At 35.2% G+C, this 22,272-nt stretch overlaps 1 protein-coding gene across 3 annotated transcripts; it reads left to right on the top strand.

Moving 5' to 3' along the window:
* The first annotated feature begins 1,360 nt into the window (after positions 1–1,360).
* LOC111629928 (NADPH oxidase 5-like) lies at positions 1,361–14,752 on the top strand. 3 transcript variants are annotated; one of them, XM_023373880.1, is made up of 14 exons: positions 1,361–1,990; positions 6,591–6,659; positions 6,741–6,864; positions 7,946–8,096; positions 8,176–8,386; positions 8,458–8,672; positions 11,699–11,887; positions 11,967–12,139; positions 12,219–12,407; positions 12,479–12,611; positions 12,684–13,201; positions 13,362–13,571; positions 13,650–13,919; positions 14,005–14,752. In XM_023373880.1, exons 2-14 carry the CDS (start codon positions 6,625–6,627, stop codon positions 14,134–14,136), a joined length of 2,550 nt encoding a protein of 849 aa, XP_023229648.1. In that variant the 5' UTR covers positions 1,361–1,990; positions 6,591–6,624; the 3' UTR covers positions 14,137–14,752. The 3 variants fall into 3 exon arrangements, with proteins under 3 accessions (XP_023229648.1, XP_023229649.1, XP_023229647.1); XM_023373881.1 differs by lacking the exon at positions 1,361–1,990 and adding an exon at positions 5,982–6,439; XM_023373879.1 differs by lacking the exon at positions 1,361–1,990 and adding an exon at positions 5,982–6,496.
* Positions 14,753–22,272: the final 7,520 nt, after the last annotated feature.

The following is a 22,272-nucleotide window of genomic DNA, read 5'->3' as shown; positions in this document are numbered from 1 at the left end:
CAAGAGGAAGCGAAACAGATAAGGCCTACTACACTTGGGTCAAACAGCTTGATCAATATTTGTTTTACACGTGTTTATATACAAATAGAAACTTTTGATATCCTTTTGATCTCCTAAACCTAACAGGAAGGGATATCAAGTGAATATTTGAATGTAGACACACGTATTAACGCACATAGATATCAGGTGTATATCCGTATACTCGAAGAGTACCTTTGATATTTGTAGGAAGAGATATCTAAAGTAAGCCTATACCATTTTATATTCGATTCTATTTCATTTTAATCTATTCTAAATCACGCTCAATAAGATCTTTTGACACCTTTCATCTCGATGATGGCGGCTGACACCTTTTGACGTTATATTTTAAATACCATAAACTTACTTTGAAAGATGGTTTTTGATGATTTGGAGGGCAACGACTAGGAAACTGGTCGATGTTTTTGTGTTGAGAAGCTTCTACCTGTTGCATTCTTAGAATATATCCTTCTATAGATAGTGATTTTTTAGAATAAATTATATAGGATATACTATAATAAACATAGTTCATAAACAACACTACGACCCGAAACAGTATTTTTTTTTTCTGGAACACATTTGAGAAAAACTGACATAATGGTGCTAGAACGTAAGAAAAACTCCCCCTTAATAATGAGATTATTTACCTTTCGATTGTTAGTTGTCCAGTAAACACGTGATATCCTTTATTATAGTGTTCGAAAGGTCACAAGACCAAGGTCAACCTGGAGTTTTTAATCACTTTCCCTACCTCAAGCGAGGTTATTTTCATTTCTATAATACGTGGATAATAAGCAATTTCATGCATTAATCACGTAAATTATAAAAAAATATATATACATATGCAACCATTCAGAATGACACAGCACGATTGTCACGAGGCGAAGGTCCATTATTTTCCAAAATATTCCTCGCAAATTAAGTGTTTGTCACCTAACGTACCTTAATTAAGAGGCCGTTTTGACCTAGTTACGCGGGCCACGTGATCCGTCTAGGGCGCGTTCTACCCCCCGAAATGATATTACTAAACTGTTCGCACGTGGCGAGAAGAAACCTGCCGTTTTCATACGTGATTTTCGCCGCTTTTCGATCAAAAATGAGCCGCCCACCCCGAATAATCGAGTGATAAAGTTAAATAATCGATTTATCGATTCGTATACAACGTAACTTTCGTAAAAGTCGTCAGGAGCGCTCGTGATCGTACTCGGCATTTCAATACGATATTAACTTACTAATAAACGTAAATCATGTACGGTACTTCGTGACCGGGAGGGAATTTATGTAGGGTCACGTGACCATTCGTGCGTATTGCTTTACCCCGTGTTTACGTAAAACGAAGATAAACCGGTATAAGGATGCTTGCTACCTTACGTCTGGCTCTTCTGTCACTTCCAGGAAAAGAAAACACAGGTTTTATTACGGAAAATTTTCAGTTTTAAATGTAAAGGTATTTCTGCGGTTTTAAAACGTAACATTTTAAAACATTAGAAGTAACGTCGAATGCTATAAGACGGCTTAAATTGACGCCAGCGTACTGTACGTAGCGTTGAAAAAACCGCATCGATTTAAAGGGTTAGAAGCTGTTTACGTCCTCAGAAAACTCCTCCCTCGATCACGTGACTGAACGAAAAGTGGGTGTTTCGAATCACGCTAACCTTATACGTGTCAATATTAATGGTTACCTGAAGGAATAACATCGCGATGGAGCCGGCAATTGCCAAAAGTTATTTTAAAACTCTCCAAATTCCTCCACAGACACTCCTCGTACTGACGTAAACGTCACCCGTAACCAGTCAGAAGAGTCGAACAGGGAGACTTCTAATTGGTTAAATCAACAGGTAGGGAACGTGACTGCTCTTCACCTGTTGTCTGCTGTGGCACTTGACACTGTGTTAGAAGAAAGGGGCCAAGTGTAAGATTAAGGATTGAGGCTTCTGTCGTCCTTGAATAACCAAGGTTGTCCCTACGCGCGGTAAGTAAATAAATTCAATAAAAATCCTCCTTGTGCAGTTAAAAAAAGAGAGAGAGAGAAGTATTTTATGTTAAGCGTAACAAACAGTCGAAAGACACGTGATTTAATTCGTCAAGTCACGAATTTCAAACTAGAAATGTAGGAAGACGGATATCGAAGGCCGAACCGTAACTCGAAAGCTGTACAAACATTGACAGAAAATCGAACGTAACGCCATTAAAATATATCCCTAATTTAAATAATAACGTTATTTATTAACTATAAAATACAACGTTACGTTGCAAAGATTTAAAAATGAATTCCGCAGAAATTTAACTTACAAGAGTTTTGATGGGAGAAAAAAAATGCAAAATTTTGTAATTTTTTAAATAGAATTATCTAGATAATCATCTAGATAAATTTGCGATTATCTAGATAAATCTAGATTTTAAATGTAAACAGATAGCGAAATTGAAACGTTTTCGCACGTGAAAAAGACATTTTATAGAAATTGACATTTTTCTTCTTAACAATCGAAAGTATTGTTTAAAAAAAATGTCGATTTCTACAATTATCTATAAGTTATCTAGATAAAATTATCTAGATATCGAATAATCGCGTTAAAATATAGATTTTAAAGCGAATCTTTTAAAGATTAAAATTTAATAATTGCAACCGTTAAATTAGGATAAAAAAATAAAATAAAATAAAATAAAATTTAAACACGTTTAATATATATAAAAAAATTATGTTCTAGTTTATTTTTAAGTACAATTAAAAACAATAAAAAAAATCTATATTTAAAAGTTCAACTTTAGGAACTTGTTTATAAACTCGTTACATATTAAATAAATAAAAAATTTCAAATATTTTATTTGTTACGCTGAAAATTTAATACTTTTTAAAAATATATTTTGATTAAAAAATTTAATTGGTTTATTGAATTACGTTACGTATTATTAAATCATATCGTAACGTGCTTCTAATTTTTTTTTCTCTTATAATTTTAAACGTTTAAAAGGTTGTGTAACATGCATTTAACACCGTTTAAGTTATTAAATTTTGATTTATTTGAGTGAGAAATTCGAATATATCGATGGGGACGGTTGTGATAAGTGTGTAAAGATGTACTTACAGGTGAGGTTTTTGCCTCGCTTCTGTTGTTTATAAAGTAATCTGTTGTTAACCTCGAGGCATTTACCAAGGCTATCAACTATGGTTATACCGGACCTGAATGGTTTTTTTTTATTTTTCAAGGACACTGCGATTTTTGTCGAATAAATCGAATATTTTACAGTAGTTTCACTCGAGGATTTTTTAACGTGGATCCTATATAGAACTTCGCTTCTCGTCGTAATGTGTTGTGTATGCTGGTGTATACATATATACTAGTCTAATATGTGATCATATATAGAAATTTTCTAGATCATACGTATGGGGGGGTTTATTATGACTTACACAATATAGTATATAATCACGTGTTATTCTCTCTCTTTGGATTTTCTATATAGGAAAGATTGTATAGTATCATTTGATGTTCTGTACACTTTATGGGAGGTGTTTTTGATGTTTTTAAGTATGTAGGAGAGATACAGTATATACAGTATCGTCTGATGCTTCTGAAATGATACACAAATTAATGCTTCCGCTTATCCTAGATGTTAATAGAACTATCAGTTGAAAGATTATAGTCTTCTCTTATATATAAACTACACAAAATACCCTTAGAAATAATAGTAACTTCCAAAAATCTTTTAATATGTAGGAAAGATTGTAATATGATACTTATGTTTATTAATAAACACTGGTCGTGAGTTCACGCCTCGTCAACGCGGAGTTCTCCGGGTTTTCTTCGCGTGTTTAACACCCAAATAGGGGCCAGATTCTCATAAAAGACCTCCCGGGAGAAAGATCGCCCACGTGTCACGTTGCCATAATTAAATAAAACCGATCAACATAGAATTTATGGCAGTGGCGTATCCATTTATTTGCTTTTGCACCACAGCATTTATGAGCACCCCCTGGATACGCCCCTTACTGACGGAATAAGGCAAAACAACACTTAAACAATCCGCTAAAGGGGTGCCTCTCGGGAGGACTTTCTATGAGGAAACTAGTTCATATTTTCTAGATATTTACATAGGAGAGGCTGTAGGATAGGGATGGCACGCGTGCCAAACGTGGCACTCCCACGACTTTTTTCCTACACGCAATCCGGGGCCACATTAAGCCTTCGTTAAGCGTATCAAACTTTTTCTATGGGGTATTTTTCTATATCAAAATCTTTGTATTATACTACAGAATCGCCTTCATATATAGCTTATATCAAAGTAGCCTATATTTAACCCGAAACTACCAATTCCCACTTATAGTGTAACGAAAACATCGATCAATATCACAAAAACGAAGAACATAACACAATTTAAACCTAATTAAGGAAAGAATTTTGGGTAGAAATATGACGTGTCGATCGATATCTTGATTGATCGAATGATCAATCTTGTGAAATTTCTCCAATTATTTTTTAAATGGAAAAAAAACAGGAAGAGTGTTTAATAATAATAATAATATTTTTTTAAACAGTCGTCTACCAATTATGGATACAGAAACAATAAACACACATACACAAAACAATGGTGTGTAATAGGGATTTTCGAGGAAATCACCGTCACTTCCGGAATCTCTCCGGAAGATGATTTCGCGAAATTTACTTGTTTTTTTTTCATTTATTTCCTATTGATTCATTGAATTTGTTTAAAAATTTTTATAAAAAATGAAAGTAAAAGCGTTAATATGATACTGTATTTACGTGTCATGGAAATGTACTGTACTTTGTAAGGCAGAGTTTGTAGGTGTAGGAAGTGTGTTTTTCTATAAACACATGATCCTGGATTTTCCTAAACGATGATTTAATACATTTTATATTACTTTAAAGTTATAAAAACAAATATTTTAATATAGAAGGTAAAAACTTTTCTATGGTGGTCGCATCCGTGTCGCGCCGCCATGTTGATTCACGACTCGTTCCTTGCTAAATTGTTACCGTTTTTTGTTTATAACTTAAAAATCTTTCACAGAATAGTTCGGTTTTAACTAAAAAAAGTAAATAATATGATATCTGCTTGTTTATACTCAATAAATTTTGAAATTTTGGCGACTTTTTAAGATTGGGCGCGCGACGTGTCGCTAAGTCGTCCAGGCATGTCGCGTACCCCTTTGAGCACCTGTCAATTCGTTTTAAAGCATGAAAATATCTGTATAATAGCTTCATTTTAATTTGAAAATTGTAGAAAATTGAAAAGAAATTCCTCCAGATTGTGAGAACACTTTTTACAGCGTGACTGACAGACCTGACTGGCGAACACGTGTTACATAATCGAAAGCTTACAAAATCTTATATATATATATTTTTTTTTTTACCAAAAAGGTCACACTTATCAAGGTGAATTCTAGATTTTATCAGTAAAATCTGTTGGATTTATTCGAAAACAGGAAGGATATCAATTGGCAACAGGATAAGTACATCCGAGACACCCAAAGTGCATTTCTAAGCTCCATGCTTTACTCCAGCCTGAAAATTTCTGAATTTAATTTTAAGAAATTAATAATTAATTAATATTTGGGCTCAAAATTTGCATTTTTTACCATACAAACTGCGAGCAATGCGCCGAAAACAAGGAACAATTCTCCATAAAATTGCGCTTTATGGCTAATTAAAATGATTGAAATTTATTAGAAGCTAAACTATAAAGGCTAAGTAGTATTTTCCTCTTCAGAATCAATTATATTTAAGTAAAACCACTGAAACTGGTAGTGGTTTCTCACCCTAAATAGTCTTTCTTCGCGTGTCTAACACCGAACACAGAGGAATTTCCCGTAGAAAGTCCTTTCTGGAGTCATCCACCTAAGCAGATTGGTCACTGATTGAAACGTAACCTCCAAACAACGGCCATTTCTTATTTTGTTCAAAGAAAGAAGTGGCCGTTGTTTAAGGGTGGCCTTTATTAGAGGTTAGACTGTATTCTCTTTTAATTTTTCTGAATGAAAATCATGTTAATTAGTTTAATTAAATTAAATTTTTCGAATTTTATTCAATTTCTTAGAGGTTTTTAACCTCTAAACAACGGCTATTATTTTATGTTCCCGTTAGAAGCCGCTGTTCGCAGGTTCGACTATTTAAATTTTCAAAATTTTAACCGTTCGAAAACCGTTCGTAAAGCGTGATTTAATTCTAGAAAATTCAAATTTTCTATAATAAAACACACGTTAATTTACTTCATCAATGAAAACTCCTTTAAAACAGGATTAAAAACAGTCTTTAGAGGTTGCAAAATCTAAAAAAATTTGATAATTTCTAGTTAAAATATGAAATTAAATTCGATTTGGAAGAGCCGAACAGGAATTAGAAGAACCATAGACCAATAATATCCTTTATTCTTCTAAAAATACCTCGATGTAAAGGGATGTTACGTACGTTTTTACGTATCGTCACACTACGTTACACTTAATTCCTGATTTAGAAAATTAGTAATTGTTACTTACTACGCAATTTCCGGAAACTTTTTAAATATTTAAAATTACAACCATGATTAATTAATTAAATTAATTTGTGATCTTTCAGTTAACGGTTGTACAGTACGTGAGATCCATTGAACATGGAGTTCATAACATCAATAAGACAGTCGTCGGTGTAAGTGTCGTGTTTCTTTATGATGTTTTTTTATTTTATATTGTATTTTCTAGATAATTAAATAGATTTTTCCGAAATTAGCAAAGAAAAACAAGGATTAACGCCATCAAACTTGAAGCACTTGGAAGACGTCTTCAAGCAGGTTGTCGGTGACCATGAAGAGATTTGCGTGGCACAATTTAAAAGAATCGTAAAATCTAACAACGTAAGTGTTTAATTTACGTGTTTTTTTGATAGAATAACGATACAATTTACTTATTTTTATTCGATTCTTAATCAATTCTGCTAAACGGAGCCATAAAATTGATACTTTGGATACAGTATAATGGCGCCATAACTCGGTAACTAAGTTATAAAATTCTTGTAGAAAAACCTATATTTTGCTTAATTATTATGATTAGATGTAGATAAGAGAAGAATTTTTATGATTTTGCTTGATTTTTATAGCGGATTGCAATGTTTTTGTTTAATTTTAGTGGCTAAGAAATGCGTAAAATTGCGATTTTTGCTATGGGTGAAGACGGAATTTTTCCGTTTCCACGTATAGATAAGAGTCTTGTAAATGTTTTTTTTTAGATTTATAAGTATATTTTTAATCGTGGCATTCTTTCTAAACTATTAAAATAGGGTCTAGAATAATAATAATAATATTAGAAGTTACACGTGTACTTGTAACCGCCATTTTAATAATTACAACTAAATTACTCACTGAAGAAGCAAAACACATAAAGGATCGAAAGTTCTTTTTAGAAACTCGATAGAAATAAGTATTTTGTTTAGTATAAACGTAAACAATTGTGTTTATATTAAACGAAACGCGTGAAAAGAAGCCATCTTCTAGCACTTTCCCTGGAAGATGGCTTCTCTTCAGAATTTCTAGAGAGAAAACTTTGCTGTTCATTTTAATTTCTGGCCACATCTGAGAGATTTTTAAGTATTCAGTATTTAGAATTTGATATTTTCAAAACGTTTCTTTTAAATTTGTAATAACATATTAATATATTTAAATTTATAGTAAAAATACCGCGGTCGTAAGATTGTTCGATATTGTACAGAAATTCTGGTAATCTTGGGGGTTAAATGTGCACGTATTTCATGTTTAGTGAGTTTAATACATTGAAAACAAGCAGATTTCTTCACAGTTTTACGTATATTAATGCAAAAAATCCAATTTTACTTGTAAGAATGCAACTTTTGCAACAGACTATAACCATGGCTCCATTTTTTTTTCTTCAAATTTAAACTATAAATAAAACAATTAATAATGAATTTTCAAACATTTTTAGAAATTTTTCGTGGAAAGGATCTTCAAATTATTCGATACAGACAAATCGGGAAGCATATCCTTGGAAGAGTTCATGACGGCCATGAGATCCTTTGCAGAGTTGACATCAGTCGAGAAACTCCATTGGCTCTTCCAGATCTACGATATCGATGGTATTTATTATTAAAAGGAGGGGAGGAAATTTCACTTCTCAGCCAAAAAAAAAAATCACATAAAAAATTTCAATTTCAGGCGATGGACTTATCCAATTTTCTGAACTGAGGAGCGTCATGAAGGCCTGCATGGAAGAGAACGAATTACACTTTTCTGATGCCGGTCTGGACGAACTGACAATGATGCTGTTCGAAAGTGCTGACACAGATCATTCTGGTTCCATAAATTTCGAGAAATTCCAAGCCCAGTTGAAGCGTCATCCTGGATTATCAGAAAACTTGACCATGAGGTAAAATTTCTAGCTCATGGAAGCGCTCCATAATTATGATTAGATTCGTGATATTTCCGTGTCTGTTGCAGCATAGAAAGTTGGCTTCTGCCTAGAAAATTAAACGAGAGATCCGTAGATGCCAAGAAATTCATCCCGAGGAAATTAAAGTGGGATTACATCAAAAATAATGGAGTTAGCGTGGTGTTTTTCCTATTGTTTGTCATTGTGAACGTTGCTCTGTTTGCCAAAGCTGCTTACGACTATAAGCACACAAATGGTTTCGTCATGGTTGCTAGAGGATGCGGTAAGTACCTGCCTTATGCTAGAAAACCTCAAAAATTTGACGATAAAACTAGTTTCTAGAAGCTTTATACAGTGTATAATATCTTATTTATAGTCAACGCCATACTTTTAATTTCACCCAAAGTAATTTAGAATCATTAACCTATTTTTTTTTTTTCTAAATTCTCCATCATCTTCGAAGAATTGGCTGGGTTGATAAGTATCTTGTTTACATCACTCATGAGTGAGTTAGTGTTACATAAACCAACACTACCTGGTTTACAATTTCGAGTGTTTGCCATTAAAAATAGATTTGTTTTGGTGTTTTTATGGCTTATTTTCTATGAACACTATCAGTTTTTGGCGTAACAAAAAATCTGTAGAAATTCGACACCAGAAAAAACCGCTTTATAACTGTTCTAGAGTCACGTATGTGCCGTTTCTAGAATTCGAAACTGACATTTTCTCGAATAATTCGTTTAAGAAATCGATTTCTTGCGTGTTTCAACATGAAAATCTGCCTGTAATGCCGAAAACTCGCTAACAGATGGATCTATCTCCAGAAAAACACTAATATTACTGAAATTTTCATGTAAAAACACCAAATTTTCAGCCAAATCTACTAAAATTTACTCCAGAAAAGCTTTCCAAACTGCGAAATTAGAACGAATTTATAAAAATTTAGATCCAGAAAGTCTTACAAATTACTAAACAATGCTATTTTTTTGGATGTAGAAATGACATGATAAGAATTTACGAACTTGAAAGCAAGGCGTTACGTCTAAAGAGGGGAGGAAAAAAAAGTAAATCGAGCAACATATATGCACCTTGATCGACTCTTAGATACGAGAAAATAAATGAAGAAACAAGTTCTAAAGTATGGGTTGTAAATAGAAAGATTAATTTTTGGGTCGAAAAGTGTCCTGAATATTTTCGTAAGATAAACAGCCTTTTTATTCTAGTTCGTCTACTACCCCTTATTAGGGCCTCTATGAAAAATGAAAATATTATTTTTATCTAGTAATACAAGGCTCAACGTAGTACTTTCGGTTGTCTACCCTATCCACACCACCCAATTGATGTTTTAATTGGAATATTAATCATATCGAGCTCTAACTGGAGAGAATTTTAAGTGTTTCGCAATGTTTTTAACGTACAGAAAGGGCACCTCCTTTCTATACATTTAAACAATAGATAAAAGATAGCGCTTTTAACGTGAAAATATGCTAGAAAATTAATCTCTTCGTACTAGAGATCTGCTGGGAAGAATTTTTCTTGCCTGCTACCCAAAAATCACTTAACCATGAAGTTATATTGAGGCAACCCTCTTGGCAGATCGCCCACAACGGTACAAGGAGGGTTTATCCAACTGTCAATAGGTTATCTCGTGTTATGGCTGCAAACGGTGTTCGAATATTACGTTTTATCGATGGAATTACGGATAGAATTGTATATCCGGATGCATTAAAAGCAGAATTTTTACTAATAATTGAGAAATTAGGCCTATCTTCCGATTAGGCTAATGACCCGAGGCATACTTCCCACATTGTGAAAGAATTGTGTTATGTCTAATGTAAAAACACAGCTCCATTTAACCACCGCTACTTCGATGAAACTTAACGAAAAGGCATTAAAAACATGAAGTATTCTAGCAAAGAACCTTGAATGACACCAAGAAGCTCGTCTCTTCACCGACAAGGCCATCATGGAGGCCTACAAAATGTTGAAAAGTTTAATTGTTAAATAAATAAATAGAATACAGTATAACTGATGCCTAATGTAGACTCTTGTGACTGTGCGTGTGTGTTTACACCCAACATTCAAGAAATGGCCATCCTAGTCTGCTTTTTTACTCACTTTATGTGAACCAGTGAAAAAGCAAAAGAAAATTTTATTTAAAAAACAAAAGCAAATTTTAAGCAAACATTCTGATTTTTGTAAAGAAAATTGTCACAAAAAAAAATATGTCTATTTTTAACCAATCCTTGATCACCTTATTTAAATTTTCATCTGTTTATTAACGGTTTTTCTATTATTTCAAGTGTGTGCGACCTGTTTTTCTTGTTTCTAATTATTTCTCGTGACATATTTCGAATTAATTGAATATATTAATCTGTTAGATTTAAAATAATTGACTTATTTATTAATTAAAATAATTTATTTTATTGAAATATTCAAACTTTTGACACACTTTCCTCCTCAAGTACTGAAGTGGAAAACGTTTATTTTCAAATAACTGCTTACACAATAGGCGGGATAATGGATTATTTCAATTGTTTTAACAGTTTTTATTCTTTATACTGTATTTCGAATTAACATTTCTAGTCTTATGAGTCTTTGTATTGGTTTAAAAAGTTAAAAGAAATGTACAGGCTGAGTGAGAGACCAGACAGAAGACATACTACAGACAGCACAGCCGCTTGCACACACGCACACAAAACCAAATTGTTACTGTTTTTAATTAGTTTAGCTAATTAAGTTTAGTTTGATCTTGTATATATATATATATACAGTACTTGCATACATTTTTCTTTATAAATTAAAAAAAACTCCTCATTATTCCCACATCAATGAGCAAGTATGGGTATTTCAAGTTACTGCAAAGGAACAAGGATTAGGAAACACATCAAAAACTTAATTATCACGTTAAATTTAGGTAAATCGACTTAAATTAGGTTCACTAATTAAGTTTGAGGGAGGGAAGGGGTCGAGGTGGCATACGAATTTGTTCTTACGAGTCACGTGAAAACACCAATTAGAAAATACTGTACGGTCGACCCCCTATAACACTGTTGATTATTCCGTTTTATATGAATTCCATGTTGTACGAGTCACTTAGATTTTACAAATACGTGAGTTATTCACAGCCCGGCATACGTATTTGTAAAATCTAAGTGACTCGTACAACATGGAATTCATATAAAACGGAAAAATGAACAGTGTTATAGGGGGGTCGACTTGTATTTGCTAAATTTTAAAATAATTTCATCTGTATATAAAATTCGTGCCATAAATCACGTTTTAATTGCACAATTCCTCTAAATCTAGGTCAATGCCTGAATTTCACCAGTGTTTTTATCTTGGTCCTGATGCTTCGATACTCCATCACGTGGCTCAGATCGAATGGCTTCTCCGAATACCTACCCCTGGATCAGCATATATACTTCCACAAGCTCACGGGATGTCTCATCTTTGTATACAGTGTGGTGCACACTATCATGCACATATGCAATTTCGGTAAGTTCAAACGAGGCGTGGCACCACTTTACTTGGCGATACGACGACTTCTTTAAATATGTAAATTTTTTATTTACAGACACTCTGTCACGTCAAACAAATTACACACTTACCGAATTCCTGTTTGACACCAGTCCCAATATCGGCTGGGTGGGCGGAGGTGCATCGATTACGGGTTGGGTTCTTCTGGTTACTCTGATAATCATGGTTGTTGCAGCGTTACCTTTTGTTAGAAGAAATGGAAATTTTGAGGTAGGCACCCCCTAAAACACACGTAATTAATTAATTAATTTAAACATTAATACTTTCAAACGTATTTTTTTTTTTACAGATATTCTACTATACTCACCTTCTATATATAGTTTACTGGGTTGTCTTGATCTTTCATGGACCGAACTTTTGGAAATGGTTTGTTGGACCCGCTGCCTTATTTTTACTCGAGCTTTCAGTAAAATTATACAGGAAAATGATAACTAACAGGAGGGCTTACATTTATAAAGGTGTTTTGCTTCCTTCAAAGGTGAGCCATACTTTAACGTAATGCCACCTCCTTTATTTTTAGCTGTAAATTAACTGTATACATCATCGTAGGTTATCCAATTAATCATTAAAAGGCCACCGAATTTTTACTACAAACCCGGTGATTACGTGTTTATAAACATACCGCAAATTGCCTTATACGAGTGGCACCCGTTTACAATCAGTAGCGCCCCAGAAATTGATGGTATGTGTATGCTCTACTGTATCATACTGTATTTATCTTCTTAAATTTTAATTATTGTAAAATTTACTGTAGATATAATAAGTATACATATAAGAGTTGCTGGTGGTTGGACAAACGAATTGTATAAGTACTTTAAAGAGGAAGAAAAATGGGCAGTACCCGTACACTCGACAACGGAATCGACTTTCACAGAAGTCAGTTCTTCGCACGTCAATCCTAGTTTCCAGAACGATCCTGATGATAATTTCGAAGAAATTAAATTGAAAGAAAAGACACAAAGAAGTCTGTCTGCAGAAAAGACAATACAAATCACTGATTTAGACGAGAGCACTTCTAAAGAAGTCCTGAGAAGACATCACAGTATTCCCAATACATTCTGGAAGAGACATTCGAGAAATAACTCTAGGAACTCCATAAGGATCTCGACTGCTAGAAGATCCTTCAGGCAATGTGAATCGATTATTATAATGCCGGTGGTTGAAGAATTAGATCCTAGCAGTGAAGCAGAAAATGGAAGAGTTTCGAAGCCAGGAAAACGAGAAGAAAATCTTACTGATGATAACGTTATTGTCTCACAGTGCCCTTTAAAGGTACTTAGATCACATTAGATTGTTTGAATAATTATCTCCCGGTCTATTTATCCAATTAGGTTTCTATGTCGTGGTATCGTGGGGATCCTATGGCATATCTAGGAACCTAATTGGGCATAATATAGTTATACAACTTGAGTTTATTGTTGTTATCTTTCAGATTTCTATAGATGGTCCCTATGGTTCTCCTTCAAACCACATCTTTGAAGCGGAACATGCAGTTTTGATAGCGACAGGTATCGGAGTCACACCCTTTGCAAGTATTTTGCAGAGTATTATGCACAGACATAGAAATACAGTCCACGAATGTCCGAAATGTCAACATTCCTTCCACGATAATACCTCATTTACAGGAATGCGCCTCAGAAAAGTAAGCCGGAAGGCACCGTTTTGTACATTTTTATGGTTAAAATTTTCGGGAATAATAACGTAATATTATTCTTTTCAGGTGGATTTCTTTTGGATAAACCGCGATCAGCGCTGTTTCGAATGGTTTGTCACTTTGTTAAGCCAATTGGAAATTGACGAAGTTAAAACTCAGTGCAAAGGAGAGAGATTCTTGGATATTCACATGTACATCACCTCGGCTCTCAGGAAAACTGACATGAAAGCTGTTGGATTACAGATGGCACTCGATCTCTTACATTCCAAAGAGGAAAGATGCTTGATTACTGGCTTGAAAACCAGGACGCAACCGGGAAGACCCGACTGGAATAATGTAAGATCATTTAAATTTTAAAAAGAGAGAAAAAAAAAATTAATTAAAACGCTGCTAATGTACTAAAACTGTAAAAATTCTGCAGGTTTTCCATGATATTTTCGCAAGGAAGAAGGGCAAAGTAACAGTTTTCTTCTGTGGGCCCACTATTTTGGGAAAGACGATACATCAGAAGTGCAACGAATTCAATTTCTGTTTCAGAAAGGAAGTCTTCTGATGTGTTTTCTCGTACGTGTGTCTGAATGTATATACGCAATCTTGTACAGAATGGTGCTTACAAAAAGCACAAAAGTCACGCAACGGTAATTAATAAACATCATCCCAAACAAACTCTTCTGAGAAACTTGATGTACAGTACTGTACACAAGTTGCATACTGTAGTGTAAGTTATTTGTGATGAGCGAAGTTTAATTTTTTTTCTTTTTAGCCGTAATGTAATTAAAACTCTATACGTATTTAATGCCATTATTGTTTATTTCGCCAAATTACTTTGAAAATTATTAGAATTCGAGTAAGTAAGTGTGTGTGTGTGTTCCTGGTGGATAAGTATCTCTTGTCACCATCAAAATACGTATTATTAGAATACATAATCAAATTTCGCGTATGAAATCTGTGCGAATAATTCGCAAGACACTTGTTTAGAATATTGTATATTTTTATTAGAACAATTGTTAATTTGTTCTCGTTTGCTAAGCATCTATTGTTGTCATCTGTATTTTTAGCGTTTGTCTTTCAGCGCGTTTTCTATTGTATCAAAGTACGTGTAATTTGTTTACATTAGAATTTTTCTAAACTAGAATAAAAGTAATAAACACATGTCTTTCCAATTTTTTTTTCTTTAATTTTAAAGCTAATATTTATTGATATGGTCTGTACGGGTGCTTATGTTAGAGATTTCATATGGGCGATCTGAACTCTGCGTGAATACTCAACACATCACTTGAACTTGGTAAGTAAAATTAAACAACTCACTTGAGAAAATGGCGCTTGGACCCGAAACAAGCAGATAAGCGAATCAATGACAATCCGTTTCATACGAAACGATCTACGTCATCAGTTTGCTGGCTTGGCTGCTTGCTTCTTGAACTCGCTCCCCCCCCGGTAAAGCTGCTTTAATACAGTCGATCCCCCTATAACACTGTGTTTTCCGTTTTATATGAATTCCATGTTGTACGGGTCACTTAGATTTTACAAATACGTGTGCCGGGCTGTGAACGGCTCATGTATTTGTAAAATCTAAGTGACTCGTACAACATGGAATTCATATAAAACGGAAAAATACACGAATACGAAATGTTTGTACTGTACAATTTAATTGGTTCCCGAAGAACCGACGTAAAGCGAGCCATCCTGTGATCCGTAACTGGGCGTAGTAAAATAAGAATACGTTTTGGTAGCAGTCTATGCTCGCGATTACGTGATACGGTTAGGCCTATAACAGAAAATTTGCATACGTCATAAAACCGGAAGTCGTTAAGCGAGGGTATACTATAAATTAAAGACTGCTTTTTTACAGATTTTAAGTTTTAAATTCCATCTCAATTTAGATCCGGATCCTTCGTTAAAAACGAAATGTAAGAACGATGCGAGCGTAACTCCATCTGGTAACCGATTTTGAAAGCTATTTGTTCGATAAACAATGCACGTGACTGCACAATCACCAACTGACGTAATGAAGTTTACGATCTGTGTACTGTACAAGTGTACTTTCTAGGTTAGTTTTCGATTTACGACCACACTAACCTGATCGTAAGTAGAAGAGCGCCTGTAGTATAATAAAGGACTTAGGATGCGACTATACAGACGCGAGCGAGTGAGAATATGTGACGAGAAGCGATAAATATCAAACCCTGTCAGATATGTGCGAGAACCAGAAATTCGCTCTCGCTTCTTGCTTGTGCATGGTTTTCCTTTGCCAAAACTATATCGCTCGCAACCTCTCGCTCGCTACTAAATTCGCGTCTGCATAGTCGCTTCCTTATATGATAAAGCCACTGAACACCGATCGTGGGTTCGGGTGTCTCGAGCTGTCACGTGAAAGTTTTCCGGGTTTCCTTCGTGTGTATAACACGTGAAGAAAACCCGGAGTTAGGGCTGGGAATACGGCCGGAAGGACTTTCCCAAAGTAAAGGCCCATGTTTATTTTGAGAAAATTCAGCAACGTGTTTCAATAATTTTCCACAGAAGCCGGGAACTCGTTGTTGGATTTTTACTTTCCCGACTTATATAATACCGGGAAAGTACGGCGATCGGTCAAAAAATTACCCCCCCTCCGAGGAATTGTACATTTTTGCATTCAGGGAGCCAGTCCATCGAGGAAGTAAAATGGTTTCTTCCCGGAAACATTGGATTTTCATTGTCGAGTATTATTTGTTTCATCAGAAATATCGGGAGTTTTGCCGTTTCTGCGAGTGTTTCTAAAAGATAATGACCCCCACGATCGCCAGATTTGTCACCCTTGGAGTCTTTCCTCTGGGGGTATCTTAAAAGAGCCGTATATAAAAATGATCCACACGCAGTAGACGAACTATAGAGGAACGTTATAATGACTATTGCCAGCATCAGTTTTCGGGTGCTTCACAAGATGGCATCAAACGTGGTAAAAAGAGCTCGTGCCTGCACTGGTAAACGAAGAGCCATTTCGAACATATATTGCAATAATTTGATTTGATTTTGCTTTTTTTAAAGATCAGATTATAAAGTTATTATGTTCTATCTAGGACTGCGATACCCAAACTTTTCGATTAATAACCAAATCGCGCATAAGGTAGGCGATAATATGTCGGGTCCCGTCCCTCATTACCATTGTGGGCCTGACCGAACTCATAATGGGCTTGCTAAAAGAGGCCCTCTTAGTGCCCACGGAGCGGAAAGAGTTTTAAAAAAAAGGTGAGCGATAAATACTGTATACAAGAGTAGGCCCGTTGATATTATTCGTAGAAGGCCGAATGACCGAGCGGTCAAGGTGACCGCCTACCGCTCTGGTGTAGCCGGGTTCGAATCCGAACGGGTCGAAAAATCCCCCAGGAATTTTCGGGGGACTCTAATGTGCGCGTTTTGCTAGCAACTCGAAAATGGACGTTTTTGGAGTGTTATCAAGCGTCTAATCGAAGAACACTGTCGATTTGAAGGCACGGGGCATGGAAAGGATAGGATTTTGGAATGAATAAGGTGAGTTTCGAATAGTTCTTATTTCCAACTCGGCCGCGTGTCGTTGCAACGGTGCAGTTGGAGTGTGTCCGACGCTTTTTTCTCTCTCTCTCTCTCTCTCTTTTCTTTAGCCCGTGTCACTATATGCGTGCACGTCTCGCGAATAACGCGCACCCGCGTAAAATGCGCACTTCAGTCTTTAGCTCCCTGGTCTCTGATATAAATATGTACGTGCTCGTTTCGGATGCAACAGTGCAGTTGGAGTGTGTCTTCGGCACTTGCATTCTCACTCTCTAACTTTAGCCCCAGTCTCTATGCGCGTTCTGTTTTTTTTTTGTCTTTTCCCCGAACGCGTGTGTGGTGTCTCGCGTATAACGCGCACCCGAGTATAATGCGCGCCTCCCCTCTGTTTGGCCTCCCGGGTCTCTATATATGCGCGCTCTTTTCTTCGGAATCGTCACGATTTCTCTCTTTTTTTAGCTCGGGTTTCTGTGTACATGTGGGCGCGTGTCTCGCGTATAACGCGCACCTCCCCTCTCTTTAGTCCATTCGGATATGTCGGGTCCCGCCCCTCACCACCCGGCAGCCCCATTGTGGGCCTGGCCGAACCCATAATGGGCTTGCAAAAAGAGGCCCTCTTAGTGCTCACAGGGCGGAAAGAGTTAAAAATAACTAGTCCAATGATGCTTAAATTAATGTTTGTTAAATTATGACAACGCAACACTTGTCACAGCCGTTCAACAGCCGTTCACAGCCAGGCACACGTATTTGTAAAATCTAAGTGACTCGTACAACATGGAATTCATATAAAACGGAATAATCAATTAGTGTTATAAGGAAGGTCAACTGTATTATTTTCTTAAAATTATAATAGAATCCTCATTTTACGACTGACATAAATTTTTGTGGTAGTTTGATTTCGTGGAATATGGTAACTCAACACACGGAAAATCTGCCAAGAGCGAGTGCCTCTCGAGAGGATATTTTATAAATAATTGGCCACGCGAAGTAAACCCGAAAAAAGGCACTAACAGCACAGGGGTTACTAAGTTTCAAAGAGGGTGAAAAAATTCGTGACCCTCCACACATACAGAAAAAAAATATCTGAAATGAAGCAGCGCGAAAATACACTCGCCATTGGTGTTACTTGTTGTCTTTATATATTGTACATTCGGGAACTCGAGATTACGGTTAAACCAATCAAACTCGTCCACGTCAGTTTCCCGTTTTACGAATGGTCGATCTTTCGTGCGCTAATTACTTCTCGCTCTTCGATTGGCTAATTTGAATTTCTCGTCTGTGAATGGTTGACGAACGGCATTATTTGACTGGACCGAACCGACTATGGTCGTTATGTCAACCGTCTGTGGGATTTACTTCCTTTTTTTTTCTTTTCTACCGTGCAAGAAATAAAGAACAGAATTAATTAAGGTATAAATTTTACAGCTGTATTGTGAGTAATTAAAATACAGCCGTTCTCTCTAGGGATCCGAAATCGATTCGAACGGTTCGTAAAATATCAGAAATATTTTCTAGGGGAGTAATCTGTCTGGATGTATCGGCGGTCCCTCCCTTTACAACTGGGTTTCTCGTTGTAGGCATAATCGAACCCATTATGGTCTCTCTACCTAAAAAAATTTTAATGTTCACAGGGCAGGAAGAATTGAAAAACCCACAGTGAATTTCACTAAATTTACGTTGAGTAGGACTAATAAGCACACGTCATTCACCATCCTAAATTGCCCACAATGAGACAGTAGGATAATGTGAAATGAAATCCGAATATTCAAAACAGAGGGCAAAAATTCCTGCTGGTTTTGACCGCTGGGTCTTTCAGCATGGCATATGCAAACAGCGAGGCGTACTAAGAGGTCATTTTTGAGAAATTGGCCCTTATTTATGTTAGGCACGAAAAAATCCTATAAAACTCCACGTGGCCAACCAGTTGGTGAGGAGCAATCCCACGAACGGTCATCATAATTTAGCTATCCACTAGGACCTCTCGAGCAATTCCAGTTTTAATAATAAATTAGTTTTATATCCGATATTTGACAGAAAAAAATTTTTTTGTGTGCGTGTGATCAAAGAATAATTTTGTAGTCAGCTATGTTACCGAAAATTTAATACTTAAAAATCATTTTCTAGTTTTGAAATTATCGTGTAAAATAGAACACTAAAGAAATAATTGCGTGCAACTTTTTATTTGCTTCAGCAATAGCTAAGTCCATGAAAACACTAAAAACTGCACATAGTTTATACTGTAATGTGTTGAAGAATGTCGCTTCGTGACTGCTAGCCCACGTATGGTGCATAACTGATATGTTTTACTTCTATAGGTCTATGAACAGCTTAAATTAGATTTTTCCTCTGGCAGTAGATGTAGACCTTCTTACTATACAGCTTTTGGATTGATTAACTTTCAGAACATTGCGTACAGTAGATCCCCCTATAATACGGGTTCATATAATAGGATTCGTATATCATGGCGAAAAAATTGCGATCGTGTTCGTATAAACACGCTAAAAGAGACTCGTATAATACGGTAAAACCTCATCGCCGACTCGTGTCGCGACAGGATTGGTCGAATCTAGACCAATAGCGGATATTGCACAAACCATTGAGTTTAAACGAGCAGCGGATCTACTAAAAATCATTTATTATTTAACGGCCATAAAAATTATATTTATATTAATGATGTCTCCAAAGTTCAGCGAATTTTTCGCAGAAAAATAATTTATCAGGAAACACGCACCTGCTCTTCGATGAGTCTCTCCACGACGAAAACAAGCTTAAGCAATGGCATCGTCGAACGGTGCACGCTCGGTAAGTAATCCTACAATTTTTCGTTTATAGCATAGTTTATATGAATTATTCCAAAAAAAAATTATACGTGTTTGAATATGTTGAGTCAAATTAGTCTAGAATCGATTAATTTTATGGAAGAAAACCTTTCAAACAGCTGTAGTCCCTAAACTGCACACGTGCCGGGCTGTGATTGGCTGATGTATTTAAGTGACTCGTAAAACACGGAATTCATATAAAACGTAACGTAGCTACTGTGTTATAGGGAGATCTACTATACACAAAACAAGAAAAAAAAAGGAAATGGTCAGTTGTTTTAACTTTCACTAATCCGGCCTCTTGGGCTCTATGCCTGTGCACTTTGTTGCACCTGCCAAGTTAAGTCTGCAGGTAAAACGGTACACTGCCTATATGTGTTGTTTATCCTACGATTGATATCTACTATTTTGTTTTGTAAATTAACTGTATATACGAAGACAAAGTGTAGAATATATTTCAGACAACGTGCATTAGAAATTATTAATGAAGTATTTGAAATTTTATTGTTTAATGACAAAGGAGTACAGTATTGAACAACTTTCACTACAATAGTAATGATGAAAACGTTAATAAAATACAACAATACATTGGAATGACATTTAATACTAATTCTAAATCGATACATGGATATTAAATATAAATGGTGTTATGACGCCCCACACTATCGTTCCAATTATAAGCGATAGAGCTTCTTTTTAGAACGATAACCTTTGTTTTGTATGACACTCAAGTGATGGCCAAAGAAGTACTGTACGTGCAGAAATAGTGGTTTACGTGATGAGTCACTGGGATGATTTTTTGACTATGTCACATGATAGTGATGGAAAATTTTAACCAACGTCTCGGTTGATCGGCTTTCGGATAAACGACGCTCTACTGTATTTAAATTTAGTGAGTTTCAGATAACGTCACTTACGTTTCGGAAAAAAATGAAACTCGGATTTATCGTATCTCGGAATCTCATAATATTTGAAACTTGAATTTAGGTGCATTAGCAGTCCATAGTTTGAAACAAATAAAAATCAGTAACAACTAATGATTGAAAACCTTAGTGAAGTACTGAGGGAGGATTATTTCTATCAAATTGCAAAATGCGTGCGGGCGAAGCCGCGGGTAACAGTCTAGTCTTTCTATATTTACAATGAATCATACTGTGAGTCGACTAAACGTCACAGTCTCCTTACAAGTAAGTACAGTTACATTACAATTCTACACAATACACGCTACTGGGATAATACAGTACTTATAATTGTATATAACTCCACCATGAAGCAAAATAATAGTTACTGTTTTCTCCACCTCGTCTAAGAAAATTAATCGTTTATTTTCCAATTATATTCAGTAAATATACATAAATATACAAGATTTATATACACGTGTTTTGATAGCCTATTGTTAACAGACTAAATAGCAATAACAAAACAGATTTTAAAATATAAAACTTTTGAAATCTCCAACTAAATTGTAAACAATTTTTTATGTGAAATTTTTACTTCGTTCACCAATGGCCAACAGTGAGAACTAATGGGTGGTGTCGGGTTAACGTTAACAAAAGGTATAGAAGATTTAAAAATAAAATTTACAACGCACAAAATATCATTGAATAATCTTTTTTTCTGGTGTGTATCTATTGAATTTGCTTACATGACTTGTACCTGGTATAAAAATTGTTTACGAATTACTTCAAAATTAGAAAACTTGTTAATTTATCGACATTTTCTGTTTTCTTTTATTCGAATTTCCATGCAAACACGCAAATAACTTTCGTTTTATCTTGCCTACATTACACAGTTGACATTTATTAATTAAAGTAAATACAAATAATTTTTTGATTCTCCCTCCAATAATCTTCTTTCATTTTTTCTTTGCTGCATTTTCTAACGGTAAGAAAACTTAATTTAATATTTAATAACGAAAAAACTTTTAAACGTTTTTTCTTTTACGTCATCCGCGTGACTAATTAAAAGGTTAATAGATTTAAAATTTAAATAAAATAATGAAAAGCCGTTATTATTTAACACGAGACTGAATTTAAATATAGAAGAATATAAGAAAAAAAAACATATTTGTAAATTTAATTGAAAATTTAATAAAACGCAAAATAACTGACATTTTAATATAGAAACGGTTTGTTAAATTCGAATTTTTAAAACTGTTGCTGCAGTAAGTGTTGCCAGCGGTATCATTCGCGCATGCCTATCAGACATTTTTCGTACATTTTCGTTCGCCATGTTTGGTTTTAATTAAACTTTCCGATAAAAAAAACCCTAAACTGAACGAAAATGAGAATGGTAGACAACGTCTGTTGAATCGGGCTCATTAATGGAAGCAATTCCCGTTTGTGTGTGTGTGCGTATGTGTG

Source organism: Centruroides sculpturatus, unplaced genomic scaffold (genome assembly GCF_000671375.1).
Source record: "Centruroides sculpturatus isolate CEXI.00-Female unplaced genomic scaffold, Cexi_2.0 scaffold441, whole genome shotgun sequence".
NCBI lineage: Eukaryota > Metazoa > Arthropoda > Arachnida > Scorpiones > Buthidae > Centruroides > Centruroides sculpturatus.
This window is presented reverse-complemented; position numbering and strand designations above follow the sequence as displayed.